We start from the raw sequence: 19,391 nt of genomic DNA, 5'->3' as shown, positions 1-19,391 counted from the left end.
CACTCGTGATTAGGGACTCATTCAAGCTTTCTCAATTATAACCCTTTCAAAAATAAACAGTTTAAACCGGTGAGACTGACAGATCATATAAAAAATAGATAGGTAAGTAAATTGTTTTTATAGCGGTAGCGATTAATTTCATTTGGGGAGCTAAACACGGCGAGATTTTCATGATTTTTTACAAAAAAAAATGAGGGCCAACTTTATTTTGAGCTTATTAAGTCGCTTATTTTTAATGCTAAAACTTTTGTTAACAATTAAAACAAAGCTTTTTATAAACACTTTAAAAGTTTATACGGGTTTTTCCCGAAAAGTGCTTAATTTTTTGGTGATTTCACCTTGAAATATTCGATTTGGAATTAGACGAATAAGAACGTATTTTTCATGAGCTACAACTTTATTTTTATTTGATTGATAGACTTTAATGATACACCATATTTTTGGGTTTTTTATAGGCTACACTTTTTCTAAGGATTTTTTTCGATAAAATATTTACTTTTTAAGTTATTTGCGAAAAACCGTCTGAAAACGAATTTTTTTTGTCGAAAAATCAACATTGTTAATGGCAAATAACTCGAAAAGTATTGACTTAAGTAAAAAACTCAATAGAACCAAAGTTGTTTAAAATCAGTCAATTTATCCATTTCCGGTCTTATCTTGAACGTATGTTTTTTCACCCCCGAGAAGGGGTGACTGTCACCCCCCAAGTAAAAGCAACCGACGGCACAATTTCAACTTTTAAGTGGAGGGTAAGTAGAACCTAAATGCAAATTTTCATGCAATTCGGAGTTGCCCCTGAAAATTACACGGTATCGCCGAATTTCCAGTTCATTTACTGGGCTATCTGTTGAAATCCATATATGCTCGTTTTCGTCTCTCTTGGTCTCAACTTCAGGATTCTAGTGGTGAAAATTTAAACATTTCAACTGCATTAGAACAATATATCTTTATATTTCAAGCATAAATGTTTGCAATCTTGCAGTGTACAAAAGAGATTAAGATGAACGTTTAGAACTGAAGCAGATTAATATATTATGCTAAGATAGCCAAGCTGCTGATATGTTCGTTAAATATAATTTATTTAATGACACTGACAATCAACAAAACTCAATTAACCTAAGTACACCTCCCTCTTTAGTGTTTTGCTATCAGAAACACATTTTAAGAAATCTTCTGTTTCTTATAAGAAGTCTACCACTTGGCGTTTTTATGATGTAAGTATTTTCTGTTCTCTCCTATTTCGACTATTTCATTTATCCTGTTCCATAGTTTATTTCTCTTATCTTGAATCCTTACTTTAGTACCTATTTTAATTGGATCTAAATGTTTAGCATGTTGGTTATAATACACAACTGCTTTTTCTTTTTCCATTTCTCGGTGTTCCATGTCTTTGAACGTGATTACCGGTACCATCAGGCAACGTGTAAACTACAGATGTCTGCCTGCGACTCTGATTGACTTTCGTGTGCCACTTCTTTGAAAAAGCTTTATAATAATGAATGGGTACTAAGGATCTTATTGGATGTCCATATAAAATCTCGGCTGGTAAGTGGCCGTCAGATTTTGGGGTATTACGCCATTCAAGTAAACAAAAACAGAATTTATGTTCGTCAAGATTGCCATTTACCATGAATTTTAATATCAAATGCTTCATAGCTTTTACTCCAGCTTCTGCATGACCATTACTCTGAGGATAGTGTGGACTAGACGTGCAATATAGAACATTCCATTTCTTAAGGAAAGAATTAAATTCGAAAGAATTAAATTGTGGCCCATTGTCCGAGCGTAAAAGTAGGGGTATACCGGTGTCTGCAAAGATTTTCTTTAAGGCTTTAATTATTCCCGCACTGGTGGGATCTCGGTTTCCATAATGGCATACTATTAGCCACCCAGATAATCTATCTAAGTATACTAAATATTTTTTTCCAGAACAAGAAAAAAGACCTGCTGAGACATCTTGAAATGGCAGTGATGGTAGAGGATCGCTCAAATAAGTTTCTTTAGGTAGCGAAGGCCTAATTCTGACATGCTTCACACATCTCTATGGTATTTTTTATGTCATTATTCATATTCGGCCAGTAAACTGTTTGTTGGGCTCGTCGTTTTGTACGTTCTATCCCTTGATGAGAGTCATGTAGCCTGTCTAGGATAATTTTTCTAGCAGATAGGGGAATGACAATTTGGCAGCCTTTTAAAACTAGTCCATTATCACAACTAAGCTCGTTTCTAATGTTCCAGTGGATATTTATATCCAGTGGATATTTTCTAATGTTCCAGTTTCATTGAATCGGGTTTATGTCTTAGCGTGGTTAAAAAAAAACAAAAAATAATAATAAAAAAATAATAATAAAAAATAATAAAAAAACAAATTAAAAATTATAAAACAAATACAAAGAAAATAATAAAAATTTACAAAAAAAAATATTTACAACAAAAACAGTGTATTATTTAGATAATAATTGTATTATGTTAGTTTGTTATGTATTTAGAGTTAAAAATACAGAAAAAATTCCTTTGATTGAAAAAACAAATTTGTTTGTTTTTAAAATAACAAAATGTCTGGCTAATTGGCTCGGCTAAGGCCATCAAATTCACAGAAAAAAAATGTTCCAGTAAGGTGTCAGTGAAGGATGAACTTCTTTATTTACCTCAGGAAACCCATTTTTGATAGCATCTCAGCATTTGGTATACTTCATCATTTTCTGATACCTTAATTAAGTCAGTTAGTAACGAATCTTGCAGATGTGAGTTTTGTATTAGTTCTTCAGTACCATCAATTAGAGCAATTTGTTGAATAATGAAGGATTTCAGCTGCGTAGCTGCTTCTTCTCCCTCTAACTCGTCTTCACATGGAACATCTATTGGTGCTCTTGAGAGTGCGTCTGGGATTCGATAGTCTTTGTCTTTCGTCCACTCAGCTACAAAATTATACCCTATTAATTTTTCTTTTAGATGTTGTAGCCTTGGATTGTCAATTATATCCAGGGTGTAACTATTTAATATCGGTAAGAGCGGTTTGTGATCTGTTACAATCTTAAATTCACTCAAACCTAGCAAATATAGCCTACACTTCTTGACTGTCCATACTATAGAAAAAGTTCTATCTCGATCATAGCATAATTTATCTGGTTTCTGTATCTGACAGAAATCTTGACCCACACTGAATAAGCTTCCAGTTTTCGTCGTGTTTGTACAGAAGTACATAACCAAGGCCATTTGATCGAGAAGCATCTGTATGAAGCGCGGTTGGTAATAATGGATTGAAGTGGGCTAATATTGGAGGTTTAGTCAAAGCCTCACGAATTTTATCAAAAGTTTCATCATGTACTGAACACCAAACAAAATGGTTTTTTGTTTTTAATATCTCTTAATGGCGATGCCAGCGTAGATATTCTGCTAGAAAAATTTCCCAGCCGATTTGCCATTCCCATGAATGAGCTTAATTCAGTTAAACATGTTGGTGTTGGAAAATTTTGGATGGCACATTCTTTTTTGTGATCTGCTTCTATTCCATTTCTTCATACGATGTATCCGACATACTCAACTTCTTTCTGGACAAAAACAAACTTATCAGGGTTAGAGTTATCTTTTTTTTTTCTCTACATGTACCAAGAAATTTTATAATTCTATTACAGTGTTCACGAAATGTTTCATCGTATATTAGAATGTCATCTACGACCTTCTCCAAATTCTTAAAGCCTGTTAAGGCCTCATCCCCTCTACAACAGAATTCATCTCCAGAACTTACAAGACCCATCGGAACTCTTAAAACATATATCGTCCCCAAGGAGTAAGAAATGTAGTGAGCTTTTGGCTTTCTTCATCGAGTAACGCTAGTATCTAGCGTACTGAAGTACTATGGATTGCTGGATATGTTCTAAACTGCCTCCCAGGGGTACTTAAAAGGATGGATTGGTCGTTTTATGAATGAATTGAGCTTAGTAAAGTCTACAGAGACTCTTAATTTACCATTTTTCTTCTGTACAATTACCAAGGGACTAATGAAATCTGAAGGTACCTCATCAGCTGGTTTAATGATGTTTTTCTTAACTAGGCTATCTAATTCAGCTTTTACATAATCCCTCCAAGCGAATGGAATCCTTCTAGGACAGGTTAGAGTATATGGGACACTATTTCCTTTCAAATAGATATGCATTGGCGTACGATTCATAGGCTGCAAGATGTCGCTTGAGTTAAATATATCTTTGTACGTGCCTAAAATTTCATTTTTTATGTCTTCGCAAATTGCTAATGAAGGATTTTCAGGAATTTCATTAACATTGAAACAAGTAACACTGAAGATTGACTTTGAGAACTCTGAATGGATTATACCCAAATGGATCATGGACAATCTGTCAATTAACAGCTCTTTTACTCCACTACAAATTGTATACTGTGGTGTTAACAGAACGAACTTCATAGATTATTTGACACTGCAAACTTCAAATTACGTTAAGTTTCGATTTGTCTGAAGATTCCAGGGCCAAAGTAGAGCGTCGTAAATCAGATCTGGTATATTTAAGCAAACGCATAAGCTCTTCACCTGCCGCACAGACTTCTGAGCCTGTATCAGGGGTGCCTTTATAAGAAAATATTATGTTTTTGTTTGAAATTGAATTAATTTTTACTTCAATTTGTCTGTTTCTACTTTTATTAGCAGCATAATCGATAGAAGTAATTTTTAAACGCCCTATATTGATAGGTTCTTCTATGGGTTCAGTTGGAATATCTACGGAACGAATCTCTTTTGATAAACAGCATTTGGTATAATGCCTCTATTGTGCCTTGAAAAACCGCGCTTTAAGCATTTCTTTTTATTTAAATTGCTACTAGTCTGATTAACTTTGATTTTTGCAATGCTTTTTGGTTGTATATATCTTCTTCAGTTAAGGCTGCTTCCTCAGCTTCGCATAATTTGATAATGTCTTCAATCTTTGCTGAATCTGGGAGAGTTCTGCATTTTTTTCTTATGTTAGCATCAAAAAGTGACACTATGACATGATCGGCTAGAAACTGATCGTAACAAATTGAGTATGGATCTTTAAGTTGGAACAATTTTACTTTTTCTCTATAAAAAGAGGAAAAATATTCTCCTTGCTCTTGCTTTCTGTTCATAAATGTGACTTCGTCTCAAGCGACTATTCTTCTTCTTTTTAAAGTATTCTTCCAATTTATTTAGTAGATTTATGTAATTTGAGCCACTTCCTTTATCAAATTTTATTACTAACCCGACCATATCTGATATATCTTGATTAAAATATGATTCGAGAAGAGCTAATATTTTTTTATTGGGAGCGTCTTCTACGTTTTGAAAGGATATAGTTCTCAAATTTTCATTTCCAGTCCTTGAACTGTAATTAAGTCAAGGTTTCTACCAATTGTTTAGGACCAGCCACGGCATTTGATAAATGTAAGTTGTAGATTATACTTCTGCTATTGAAGATGTTGCTGCGGGGTTATCAGTCGAGACAACAATAGTTTTTGACAGCAGTACTTGCATCATATCTTGCAAATTTTTGATGCTATCTTTTGTGGAACTTACAAAATGTTCGAGATTTGTAATCCGATCATTGGAACTCCTTTCTTTATTAAAAGAAATACTGGTTTTGGTCTTTCTTCTTGGCATATTTTATTTTGTAGGTTTTAGAACTGCGCCATGATGTTCGTTAAATATAATTTATTTAATGACACTGACAATCAACAAAACTCAACTAACCTAAGTACATAGTATAAATCTAAATACGTATATTAACTATAACTATAATATTCCTACAGCTGCCATGGGGTTGAGGACTCTCATAAGCCCTAAGCTGGACTATAGGCTACTGTGGGAATGCCAAGAGGAACTCAATAAACTGGCACAACATAACAGTATTATACTGGTATGGGTTCCACCAGGACATAGGTACTAAATTCCTACAAAATTCCAACTATTGGAATGTAGTAATTAGTATTATTTTAAGATCTTCAACAATCAATCACAAGAGCATCATTTTTATTTATCTAGTTATACTATGAAAAGATATAATATAAATATATTTACATTTTTGGTACATAATATGAATAAATTTGATACAACTAAACTATATACAATAATAATATAGTAATATTTTAGGTACCTGATACGGATATATTTAATAATTGCAATTTACCAATGCTGTGTCCAAGCGAAAGTTGTAAAGGTTTTCAAAAAGAAGTCTGCGGATGTTATTTGGCGCTCCTTCAAAGAAAGGTCAGTATCTATCTATTTGGAAATACCGTGTTTTTATACAAATGTAATAAGATATTACGTATGAAATAAACATAGTGAAATGGTTTCAATTCCATGATGCGAAGAGTTATGAAAAAGGTCAATACTCAAAATCTTAAATTGGATTTATTTGTTGATAAAAAGGCTAACGGTTTCGGATCTTACAGTTTATGTCCTATCATCAGGCCACCAATACAGAATTTTGTTTGAAAATAGACAAATCTGCAAGCTAAAATACAAATATAAATGATTACATACAAATAACAAGCTTTAATAGAGGTCAAAATTAAAAGTTCTACTCACAGATTTAGTCGCTGATTGTTTATTAATCTTTTAAACAATTTGTTGTTGTATAAATAATTTTAAAAATATCGGTGAATTCATCATTTTACATTGTTCAAAATCTATTTTGATTTTGAATATGCTGACATTCTTCTTCTTCAGCCTGTTTGCATGCACTCCTGGACAAATGCCTCCCCATGAAATCTCCACTCTTTTCTGTTTTGTGCTATTTGGTGCCAGTTTCTCCCCACCTTGGCTTTAATGTTGTCTAGCCATCGTGTTTTTGGTCTTCCTATACTACGACTGTGTTCGCCTAGTCTCGAATGTACAACGTTTCTGATCCACCCGACGTTGTTTTGCCGTGCCACGTGTCCTACCCAGTTCCATTTCATTTGGGCAATTCTTCCAATTGGTACCCCGTCAAAATAGCCCCGTCGAAAAAGCTCCGACAAAATAGCCCCGACATAATATCCCTCACACAAAATAGCTCCGACAAAATGGCCTGCAGACAAAATAGCCGCGGAATAATAGCCCGCCGACAAAATAGCCCCGACAAAATAGCCCCGACAAAATAGCCCCGACAAAATAGCCCCGACAAAATAGCCCCGACAAAAAAGCTCCCCTTCAGAATTCATCATGAAATAATCCCTTAAAAATACAGTTTTTCGGAAATAGTAATTATCCTCTATTCAGATGTTTATCTTAACCACATTAAATAAAAATGGTATTTACAGAGAGCTCGAGTCCTATCTTCTCTGCCTCTTAGACCAGGGCGCATCTGTAAAAATATTAGTACATTTGGACGTTGAGAGGTGACTCAAATGTTTTTGCAGAAATGGCTTGAAAATAACTCAAATAATAATGTTTGAGTTATCCTCCCTCTCAAAAAGGTCCGCAACATTGTTTAAATAATCAAAATGTCAAAAAATGAAGGAGAAATTCGATTTTTTTCTTCGTTTTTTGATTATAACTTTAAAAGTATTCATTTCCGAGAAAAGTTGTACTGGCATAAAAGTTGCGTAATTAAATTTACTACAATATAGAATTGGTTAAAAATTTAAAAAATAGTCGCCCTTGTTGCAAAATAGCAATAATTGCGAAAAAAAAAACATACAAAAACAAGTATTCGCATTTTACGTTTTTCAACCATTTATGCCACACTTTGGACCTTCAAATTTAACCCAAAAAAACTCTATAATACAGTAAAACAATACTGTAAATTTAATTAAGGTCGGTTTAACAGATTTTGAAAAATAAATTTTGCAATCCAGCTTTCCCAAAAAAAATTTATTTTTTCAAAATGTTACAGGACTTAAACTAAAGCAGATAGGAAGTTGAATTTTTTTTGCCTATAGAAGTGTACTGTAACTTAAATTTAAAATTAAAATTGATTAACTACCACGGCGTCAGGAATTCTTTTAAATAAACATTAATTATTGGTGCTACGCGCAGGACAGCGGATAGTTTGCTCTGATTAGGCATTCCAATAACCTTTGAAAATGATTGATACATTTTAATTTTTATTAAATTTCGATATAAATAAATAAATTTGTTTATTGCAAAATAAAAACACATACTCTATCTTTTGAAATAATACTTTTTTTAGCAAAAACATTCTTTGTTCATATATTTTAACTTAGAGAATAAAAGTTTATTATTTTTAAACATATGCAATTGTTTAAACAATATTTCACAAACAATAATAAAATTAGTTTGATTTTTTTGGAATTGAAATATTAAAATACAACAAAATATAGAGTAAGAAAATAATATATTAGATGAAGATTGGAAGAAGTTTTAGTGGAAATCAACTTGTGTAAATCGAACAGCGTTGTCCTGCGCGTAGCACCAAAAATTAAAGTTTATTTAAAAAATTTCCTGACGCCGTGGTAATTAATCGATTTTAATTTTGCAAATTGCAAATGAAAGATACAGCACACTTCTATAGACACAAAAAAATTCAACTTCCCATCTGCTTTAGTTTAAGTCCTGTAACATTTTGAAAAAATAAATTTTTTTTGCGAAAGCTGGATTGCAAAATTTATTTTGCAAAATCTATTAAACCGACCTTAATGAAATTTATAGTGTTACTTTACTATATCATAAAGTTTTTCTGGATAAAATATGAAGGTCTTAGGTGTAGCGTAAATGGTTGAAAAAGGTAAAATGCGAATACTTGTTTTTGTATGGTTTTTTTCGCAATTATTGCTATTTTGCAACAAGCGTGACTATATTTTAAATTTTTAACTAATTCTGTATTGTAGAAAATTTAATTACGCAACTTTTATGTTAGTACAACTTTTCTCAGACATGAACAGTTTTAAAGTTATAATCAAAAAACCAATAAAAAAATCGAATTTTTCCTTCATATTTTGACATTTTGATTATTTAAACAATGTTCCGGGCCATTTTGAGTGGGAGGATAACTCAAATATTAATATTTGAGTTATTTTCAAGCAATTTCTGCAAAAAAATTTGAGTCACCTCTCAACGTCCATCTCAAAACAGATGAGCCCTGGACTATCTTGGAAGTTTGAACATTTAAATTAAGCGAAAACCAATGTTTATTTGTGATATAAACATTTTTTTCTGTTTTCAGGCAACAGTAAAATGCATTTTAAATTAAATAAATTACATACATTCTTCTTTTTCTGTCAAATAATTTAAATTAAAAAAAGTTTTTGGACACCTTGTATAAATAATTATGTAATTGTTTATATTACTAAGTAGAGAATTAAATACCCTTTCAAATGAGCTAGCACGCGACCCCTATTCTCATTTAAAAAATTCATCGATTATGTAATCACGCCCAGATGGATGACGTAACTAGTATGACATATATAACAGAATATTGTAATTTAAAAATAAAAATCGATTTATTTCATAATTTTTCCTTGACGTCGCGGGTTTATGAAATAACGAATTTATTCCTTCCGTTTGCACCATACTGTACTGTACGTCTGAATTGCCGATATGAATGAGATTAAATTAAATTATTAGAAGAATTTTTTACTGAGCAACAACATTTTTGTTTAATTTATTAATATTTTGTATTTTGACAACGACTTCCCAAGTGGAAGTCGAAACGTTAATAAAATAATTTTAAGTAAATTACGGCTTATTTCCCAATTAGAATAGTAATTTAAAATAAATGGTACTCCGTTAAAAGGTAAAACTTTTTATTGGAGGTGTTTTCTAAGAGGCTGTTTTAGCCGGGGCTATTTTAGCCGGAGGTGTTTTGACCGGGGCTATTTTGTGTGCGATCTATTTTATCGGCGCTATTTTGTTTGCGGGCTATTTTGTCGAGGCTATTTTGTGTCCGGGCTATTTTGACGGGGCTTTTTTGACGGGGCTGTTTTGACCGGACTATTTTGACGGGTCACGCTTCCCAATAACATAGCTCGTTTAATGGCGCTCTCTCTTGTTCTACATCTATTGGCTGATAACCCTGTGAGTGTGTGGGAGTCCATTCTATAAGTCATAACTGGTAGAATACAACTGTTGGATACCCTTTTCTTTAGATTTATTGGTATCTTTTTGTTTTTCAACACATTAGGTAATGAGTAGACTTAGGCAAATATGCAAATAAAAACATATGAAATATGCGCATAAATATGCAGCATTTTACACAAAAATATGCATGTTCATCTATAAAATATGCATATAAAAATAAAAAAAATAGAAGTACCTACAGTAAAACCTGTGTTACCGGCCACCTGTACTAACGGCCAGTTTAAAAATTCCCCAAACCAATTATATGTAGACTACAAAAACTGGCAATACAGGCCGCCACCTTTCTATATCGGCCAATTATTCTTTCATTTTTAGTGGCCGTTACTGACAGGTTTTACTGTATGTATATATAAATAACTCAGAAAGTAGTATCCGTTTTATTTACAAAAATATTTAAAATATCTTAATTATATCATAATTTACAGTAATTAACATTTATTTATTTTACAAACTAAGCTTAGGTATTTAAGTATTTTAACAAATAAATGATATTACTTTGAATTGTGCTAACACTAAATGATTAAGGGCTGTTTAAATTTTTCTAACAAAAACTTATGGTTTCTGAGTAGGTACAATATATTTGTACATGAAAAAACTTCTTTCCACATCAACTGATGTAACTGGGGCATTTTTCAAATACCTATACGGTAATCTTTGCTCTCAAATTAAATGGTTCCTAAAATGTCCCACCTAGTACTTGAACAAAGTACTTCAGAAACGACCTGGTAACTATTTGCATAACAATTAAAATCAGGAATCTTGAAAATATCAAGATAATATGACAACCCCCAGGTCGGGGGTTGAGGCATCGGGTTAACTCCCCGTTACTCGGAAAAATTTCAAACTGTTAAAAAACCTAGCGAAACGCCTCGGAATCGATTGATTATAATATAACACGACGACACATGCTACGGAAAAGGATAACGAATATTGGAACTTGGAACGTACAAGGGTTTAAACAAAAAGTAAATGAAGTAATACACGAAATAAATAGACTGAACATAGACATCGCAGTGATTACCGAAACAAAACGAAAGGGTCAAGGATCAGAAAATATCGGAGAATATGATTACTTCTACAGCGGGGTACCAAAGGAGAAAAGAGCCCAACAAGGCGTAGGTATACTTATACGCAAGAAACTAAGGAGATTCATAACTGCTTGGGAAGCCATCAGCGAAAGGCTCATAAAAATGAATCTAACTATCAAAGGAAAAAAGATTACGATTATTGGAGTATATGCTGTAAACGATGATGCACTGTTGAATATTAAAGACGACTTTTTTGAAAAGCTACATTCAGAAATTGCAAATATCGGCAGATCACGAGAAATTATAATCTTGGGGGACCTAAACAGTAGAACAGGCAAGAAACAGCACAACAAAGTCATAGGCCAATATGGTGAAGAAGCTATAAATGACAATGGTACTAGACTAATAGCCTTATGCGAACAAAATGATATGAAAATCACAAATGGATTCTTCCAACACCGAGATATCCATAAATATACATGGACACAAAATACCCGAGGGCTGAAATCAATCATAGATTATACAATCATAAGACAAAAGACTAAATTGATTGTACAGGATGTGCGGGTATATAGAGGAGCCACTTGCGGCAGTGACCACCATCTATTAAAAACAAAGCTCACAATAGGAGTAGATAGAGCAAGAGATTTAAAAGAAGCTGCACCGGGAATAGAAAAATTAACAGAAAAGAAATACAACCTAAACAGCTTAGAACAAGAAAGCGTGAGGGATTTATACAGGAGCAGACTAGATAAAAAGTTAGAAACCATGCAATTTACCAGCAATGAAGAGCATTATCATTATATAAAAACATGTCTTCAGGAAGCAGCAACAGAGGCCCTCGGACTCCAAATAAAAAACCACAGAAAAACTCCGTATTGGTGGGACGAAGAAATAGAACAAGAGATTAAAAATAAAAGAGAGAAGTATAAAAAATTTCTGAACACAAGGACCGACGCCGATAAGGTAGAATACAAGAGGGTCCAAGCTAAAGTGCGAAAAATGATATGCCAAAAGAAGAATGAGGCTTGGGAGCAAAAGTGTAACATGATTAACACACATTTAGGAGGACGGAGAAGTACAGAAAGTTGGAAAGTATTAAAATCGCTACGACAGGAAAAGAAAAGAGATATAATATCAGCAATCACACCGGATCAATGGGACGAATATTTTGAAAAACTCCTAAATGAGGACAGAGCGGAATTTTTAAATAACAGTGATACCAGCAATGTAAATATCTTAGCCTCACCATTACGAGTAACAACAAAAGAAGTAGAAGAAGTATGTAAGTCTTTAAAAAATAACAAAGCACCAGGACCAGGGAACATACCAGCTGAACTAATAAAATATGGCACAACAAAATTATATGAAAACCTGGCTAAACTCTTTCAAAGATGCATCAACGGAGCGGAACTCCCAGAAGAATGGAAGACATCGTGGATATCCACCATACATAAAAAAGGCAGACGGGATCAATGTGACAACTACAGAGGCATCGCTGTAACGAACTCGATCAGCCGAATATACGGAAAACTGATTAAAAATAAAATCGAAAACGAATATAAAGATATAGAAGCTGAAGAACAGGCAGGATTCAGGGCAGGGAGATCAACGGTTGACCATCTGTTTTGTATTACACAGATTATTGAGAAGAAACTGGCCGTCAACCAGGAGGTGCATCTGTTATATGTGGACTTAAGAAAAGCGTATGATAGCATCCCACAAAACAAACTATGGGAAGCATTAGAGAAAACCAATATAAGCGCAAATTTAATAACAGCGACGAAACAATTGTATACCAAAACTGCAGCAAGGGTGAAAGTTGGAAGCAGGCTATCCAGAGGATTCCAAATTAGCAAAGGCCTAAAACAAGGGTGCTGCCTTTCACCGACATTATTTAAGATCTACCTCGAGCAAACTCTAAAACTTTGGAAACGCAAATGCAAAAACATGGGATTACCGATCAACAACAATACAATATACACTTTGTCATTTGCAGACGACCAACTTGTACTAGCGCAAGACTACGATGATATAGAATATATGACAAGGAAATTAATAGAGGAGTACAAAAAAGGCGGTTTGGAAATAAACATAAAGAAGACCGAATATATGTGTATCGGTGGGACACAGCAGGACCTTACACTGGGGAATGGCGAAATTATTAAACATTGCGACGCATATAAATACCTGGGTATGACCATCACACAAGAAGGAAACGTAGACCGGACGATAGAAGAAAGAAACAACCAGGGAAGAAAAGCAATTACTCTTCTCAATAGCATCCTGTGGGACCAGTCAATATCAAACAACAACAAACATAGAATATACAATACAATTGTTAAGAGTATAATCACTTACAGCAGTGAAGTATGGCAAATAAAAGAAAGATACAAGAGAAAACTTGAAGCAACAGAAATGGATTTCTGGAGGCGCTCAGCAGGAAAATCAAGATTAGAAAGGGTAACCAACAACAGAATTAGGGAAATAATGAATGTGAAACACACAATAGTAGATGACATTAGTACCAAACAGCTTAGATGGTATGGACACGTACAAAGAATGTCCGAAGAACGACTCCCGAAACAAATCCTAACGTGGACCCCTCATGGTAGACGAAAAAGAGGAAGACCCCGCCTTAGTTGGAGAGAAGGCATAAATCGAGAAATGAGAGAAAGAGAATTGGATGAAGCCCTTTGGATGGACCGAAGTGAATGGCGACTAGGCATCGGAAGACGTAGGAGAACGTTTTAAAACCGATATATATATATATATATATATATATATATATATATATATATATATATATATATATATATATATATATATATATATATATATATATATATATATATATAAACAAACAAGTGGTTTATTAGGGTTGCAGTCAGAAGTTTGGCCAGGATATCAAAGAAACACTCTTTTGACTTTTTGTCTAGCTTTCGGGGTTGTTTGACCCCTTTATCAAGACTCTGTAATATAAAACAAAAATGTAAGTATTTTAAAATATTACATTGTTTTAGTAAACCTACTAGTCGTTGAGATTATTAAAGAGAAGCTTGATGATGCTCAACATTTCAAATTAACTGGCCAAACTTCTGACTGCAACCCTAATAAACCATTTGTTTGTTGATATTGACAGTCACTAATATCCAGTATTTCTTATATATATATATATATATATATATATATATATATATATATATATATATATATATATATATATATATATATATATATATATAAGCAGGAAGATCCTCCAAATATTTACAGGAGATTCTTGGTTTTTTCTCTTTATCTAAGAAAAAATATTATGAGCCTAAATTAGAAGCACGCAACTAAAGGCTATTGTGCGAGAAAATACAGCGTTTATTTTCGGCAGTTTCAAATTGCAATTCACAATAATATTATAAGGACAGGTGTTACTGGTATCAATTTTACAACATAATAATTGATTTCTAAAACTGACCATCCCAATAAAAATTTTTACCTAGAGGTATAAACTAGCAGATTTTGGAACCCTTATTCAAGGACAAAATTACAATAAATATCTAGAAATATTGAAACAAAATATATTCGAATTTTCAAGCTCTTCGTTGATTTTATTTCATGAATATATCTATACACCTGATGAAATTTCAAGTTATATGCATTTTATGCATACTTTTATAGAAATATGCAAAATTTGGCATTTTTGCATATTTTATGCATAATATGCAAAATATGCAATTTGCATATTTGCCTAAGTCTAGTAATGAGTCTTCCTACTGCTGCCCAAGTCATGCGGATTCTTCTTAGTTATATCTGCCGTCCGATTCTATTTGCCTAGTTTGATCGAACTTTATTTTTTTTTAAAGATAAACAAATAATTTTTACAATAATATTAAAAACTAAAATATATTAAAAGAATATTTAAAATCTATGTCACCAGCACCACTTCCAAATTCTTTAATTTCTTGTTGATTGAAAACTGGACAATTAAAATAGTTGTCCAAAAATCCTTTAGTATTTGCATGCATTTAATACCGAGACCCTTCGAAACTCCAGAAGATGGCATATTTAACAGTGATCGTGGGCGCCATGTACTCCTGATTCTGATTGAGTATTGGTGTTTAGGAACCCCAAAAAACTCCCGAGTAATCTGTTTGCATCAATTTAGTGCCGAAAATCCTTTAAACTGATGACGTTCCTTGGCAGTAACCCTAGGCACTAGGTTCTCCGGGTGTCGCTTCTGAATGCGTATTCGTGTTCAGCAACCTCTAACTCCCCCGAGTAAACTGTTTGCATCAATTTAGTGCCGAAAACTCTCGAAACTCCAGAAGATGACTTGCCTTTGCAGTGATCCGGAGGTCGGTTCTGATGGCGTATTCGTGTTCAGTGACCGCAAAAACCACTTGAATAACAAAATATCGCTCTAAATATACCGGTTTTGACATGTTTATGCACTATTGGATGCATTTTATGCACTGTAAAATGCAATTATGCATATCCATCCATTGTTCTATTATAGACTTTTTTCCTGACGTCATGCTAAATACAATGAAAAAAACTTGCAAGTCGTTGGGTGCTATATTTAAAAATCGATTTATTTCGGTGTGTTCTGTTCTAAATGTTTTTGTGCCTTTATAAGAAGTTTTCTTATTTGTCGCTGAAAATTTTCTTTATCAGCTGTACTTCACATAACAACACATTTCTAATACACTACTCAACAATTGAAGTGGATAATTTTAAAATTTCTAAAATTAACATATAAAACTATTTTTAAAATAATTGCCTATACTATACAATACTCTATATGCTATCTTAATTGCCCATATTTTTTGCATGTGGTTTTTTTCTCCCTATTCTTATTGGCCCTTATCTCGTACAAAGAGAGAAATGTTGTTCCAAACATGAATATATCATTCGAATAAAAGTGCTTGTATTGGCTTTACCAGTTGTCAATAAGTAAAGAAATCTATTTATCACAAAAACATTATGCGGCAAAGACGTTTAGAACTAGTGCAGCTCGAGCAATTAGTTCGTTGGATCCAACAAGGCATAACTCAACAAGAGTTTGCTATGAGGCTAAATGTGTCGCAAAGTGTGATAAGTCGTGCATGGAATCGGTATGTAGCAACTGGATCTGCAACATACATGCATGGAGGAGGAAGAGAACGATCTACAACTCATCGGCAAGACCGTTTTGTATTTCTGACGGCAAGAAGAGACCCAACATTCACGGCTTCCAGAATTAACAGTATCTTCAGGCATGCTACTGGACGAGCGATTTCCAGTCAAACTGTCAGAAGACGGTTACATGCATCCAATTTAAGGGCTAGACGGAGCGCTACCCATCCACGACTAACTAGGGAGCATCGTGCATGCAGATATCGCTGGACGATGGAACAATGAAAATCTGAGAGTCCCAACCACTCTTTTTGGAGGTGGATCCGTTTGCGTGTGGGGAGGCATATGTTTTGACGGTCGCACGGACTTAGTCGTCTTAATTAATGAGACAATGACTGCTACACGATATCGAGACAGAGTCATAGTACCAATAGTTGTTCCATTTTTTGGTGCAATAGGCGAACAATTTGTTCTGATTGATGATAATGCTCGCCCTCACAGTGCGAGAATTGTCAACGAGTGTATAGAAGCTCATGGCATTACAAGAATGGAGTGGCCACCGTGTTCACGTGATATGAATTGCATTGAACATGTTTGGGCCGAAATGTCTAGGTAACAAAACAGACTCCTTCAACCGCCCCAAACCTTATATCAGTTGGCCAATACATTACACGCGATTTGGGAACGTATACCGCAGCAGTTCATCAATAATTTAATAAGAGGTTCTCCAAATAGAGTTAGAGCGCTAAGGCGACACAGAGGTGAACCCACACACTATTAATTTTTCTTTTCGGGATATTAGAAATTAAGCAGGAATAGAAATTTTAGGTTGTTAATTTTAAAATTTTTGTTTATTTTCTATTTTTTTTTAAATAATTTCTTTTTTTCGGTTCACCTGTATGAAAACACGAAGTAAAAATAAATCTTTATTTATATCACTCCATTTTTCTATTTGACCTTATGAACAAAAAATAAAATACACATTTTCATAATATCCACTTCAATTGTTGAGAAGTGTATTAAATATTAAATAAATTTCATTTTATTGAACCCAATTTTATAGTGTTATTCCCATACAATGTGTACTTATAATTTTTAGGAAATAATTCGCCTAGATGATAAATATATGATTCAAATGGCCGAAAACAGAGGACTCTTTGGTAATAGTAATACTCGCGCAGTTAAAACAAAATCTGTAAGAACTATCAGACGAAAAGCTGAGAAACCTGAGAAAACAGAAGTTGCCAAGAAAAAACTCAAGGACTCAGAGGTGAGTTTTTAATATTTTGTAGCTTTATACTTCAGTCGGGTTAGATGAAAAAGACCTAACCTTCCATGGCAGTTAACCAAAATTTTATTATTCTAACCTTTAGAGGGGTCAGTAGTAGTATAAATTTAAAATCGCTACTGAATTCCGTTGTTGCGTTAGCCGCCACATTGATTTTAAAGCAAAACCAATATGGCGGTAATATCCACTATTTTCAACTTTTCGGCAAAAATGATAAGGACTGAAGTTGTTGCAAACACGATTTATTAAAATTTCTTCTTTACAATTTTTTGTGCGGTCGATATTTTCCGAGTTAAAAGGAAATAGTGACCTAGTAAAATTATTAAATAATCTTATTTAGTATGTACTTATTGTATAAAGGGATAAATGTAGGTACATAAATAAAAATAAAGAGAATTACTTTGATTTTTTGTGCTACAATCAACATTTAAGGATCTACGTCTATGACAGCAGTAAACCGTAACCAAAAACGAACCTAAGACCTAAATATTGACTTTAACAAAAAATTATATAGATCAAAATTAATTTTCTTCATTTTTGTTTATGCACAGTTATGTCGTAAAGTTAATAATAAACAAGGTAATTCAATAAGTATGCTTACCCTTCCCTTCCACTATTTTCTCCCTTAATTCGGAAAATATCGACCGCGTAAAAAAATTATAAATAAAATATTGTAGGAAATCGCATTTGAAACAATTTCACTTCTTATCATTTTTGTCAAAAAATTGAAAATGGCGAAGATATTGAGCAACAATTATTCTTTAAAATCAAGATGGCGGCTAACGCAACGGCGAGTTCAGTCGCGATTTTAAATTTACACCACTATCGACCTCCCTTAAAGGTTAGAATTATAAAATTTACGCATCAAAAGCTTTTCGATTGAAAAATTGTGGTCCATACCCATCATTTTTATTTTTGAAAATTTAAATAGTTATTTATTTACTTTTTTTAAGGATCTTGAATATTAGAGTTTGGCCACACGGGCGATTTTTTACGGCAGCCGTAAGAACCGTAAAAACCAGCGCGAAAATGGGTCCCACGGTGAGAATAGTAGATGGCCAGACTTTTGCTGCGCGATATTTTACAGTCTGGCCACACCGAGAGAAAAAAATTCTTGACATTAAGAAACTTTATTAATATTTAAGAAAGATCGACTTGGCATATTGTCTAAGAAATATATCTTTGTATGTAAGATATAATTTTCTAAAATATTTCAAATAAATTCTACTATAGCCAAAGAAATATATCTTAAACATGATTGAACTATCACTTTCTGGCAAACTTCAAACCCATTTATCAGAAAGAAATTACACTTGATGTTAATTAATTTTATTAGTCATAAAAATATATTTTCTACACATTACAAAACTATTCTTTCTGAGCAATAATATTTCTTAGTAAGGAATATTATTATTCTACTATTAATAATTAATGTATTTAATGTCAAGAAATATATTTCGCAGAGATAAACGTATATTTAGAGTTAAGTTAATATTTCTTGAAAATAAAGTGATATTACATACGGCGAAATAAATCATTGTGTTAAGGTAAAATCATTATTTATTAATAAAACAAGATATAAAACGTTAATATTACATACAAATATTTTCTCCACTCTTAAACCACTGGCTTCTACACAACAATAAAAGGATGGAGAGGCAAATCCAACTTCCTCAAATTTTCTTTCTTTTGTTAATAGCACTTTGTATATCAGCAATTCACTAAAACAAAATCGTTATGTAGAAAGAGTAAACTTACTTTAATAAAATTTTTTTATAAAGATATAGATATTTATTTTGACAAATTTAGGAAATACAAAAAAAAACAAACAAACGGCCCCACATAAGAACTATTAATACTAATAATAATCAATCATATTTAGTTCAAACATGCCATTATTTAACCTACACATCTTTGTTAA

At 33.0% G+C, this 19,391-nt stretch overlaps 1 protein-coding gene across 4 annotated transcripts in view; it reads left to right on the top strand.

Moving 5' to 3' along the window:
• Positions 1-19,391, top strand: part of LOC126886472 (uncharacterized) — a 614,879-nt gene that overhangs the window by 510,184 nt on the left and 85,304 nt on the right. For all 4 annotated transcript variants that reach the window (XM_050653425.1, XM_050653424.1, XM_050653427.1 and 1 more), the window contains 2 exons: positions 6,116-6,232; positions 17,282-17,452. In XM_050653425.1, coding sequence (XP_050509382.1) covers positions 6,116-6,232; positions 17,282-17,452 — 288 coding nt within the window. The remainder of the gene's footprint in view (positions 1-6,115; positions 6,233-17,281; positions 17,453-19,391) is intronic.

Source organism: Diabrotica virgifera, chromosome 6 (genome assembly GCF_917563875.1).
Source record: "Diabrotica virgifera virgifera chromosome 6, PGI_DIABVI_V3a".
NCBI classification, from domain to species: domain Eukaryota; kingdom Metazoa; phylum Arthropoda; class Insecta; order Coleoptera; family Chrysomelidae; genus Diabrotica; species Diabrotica virgifera.
Note: the sequence above shows the minus strand (reverse complement) of the source record. Positions and strands in the feature narration are given on the sequence as shown.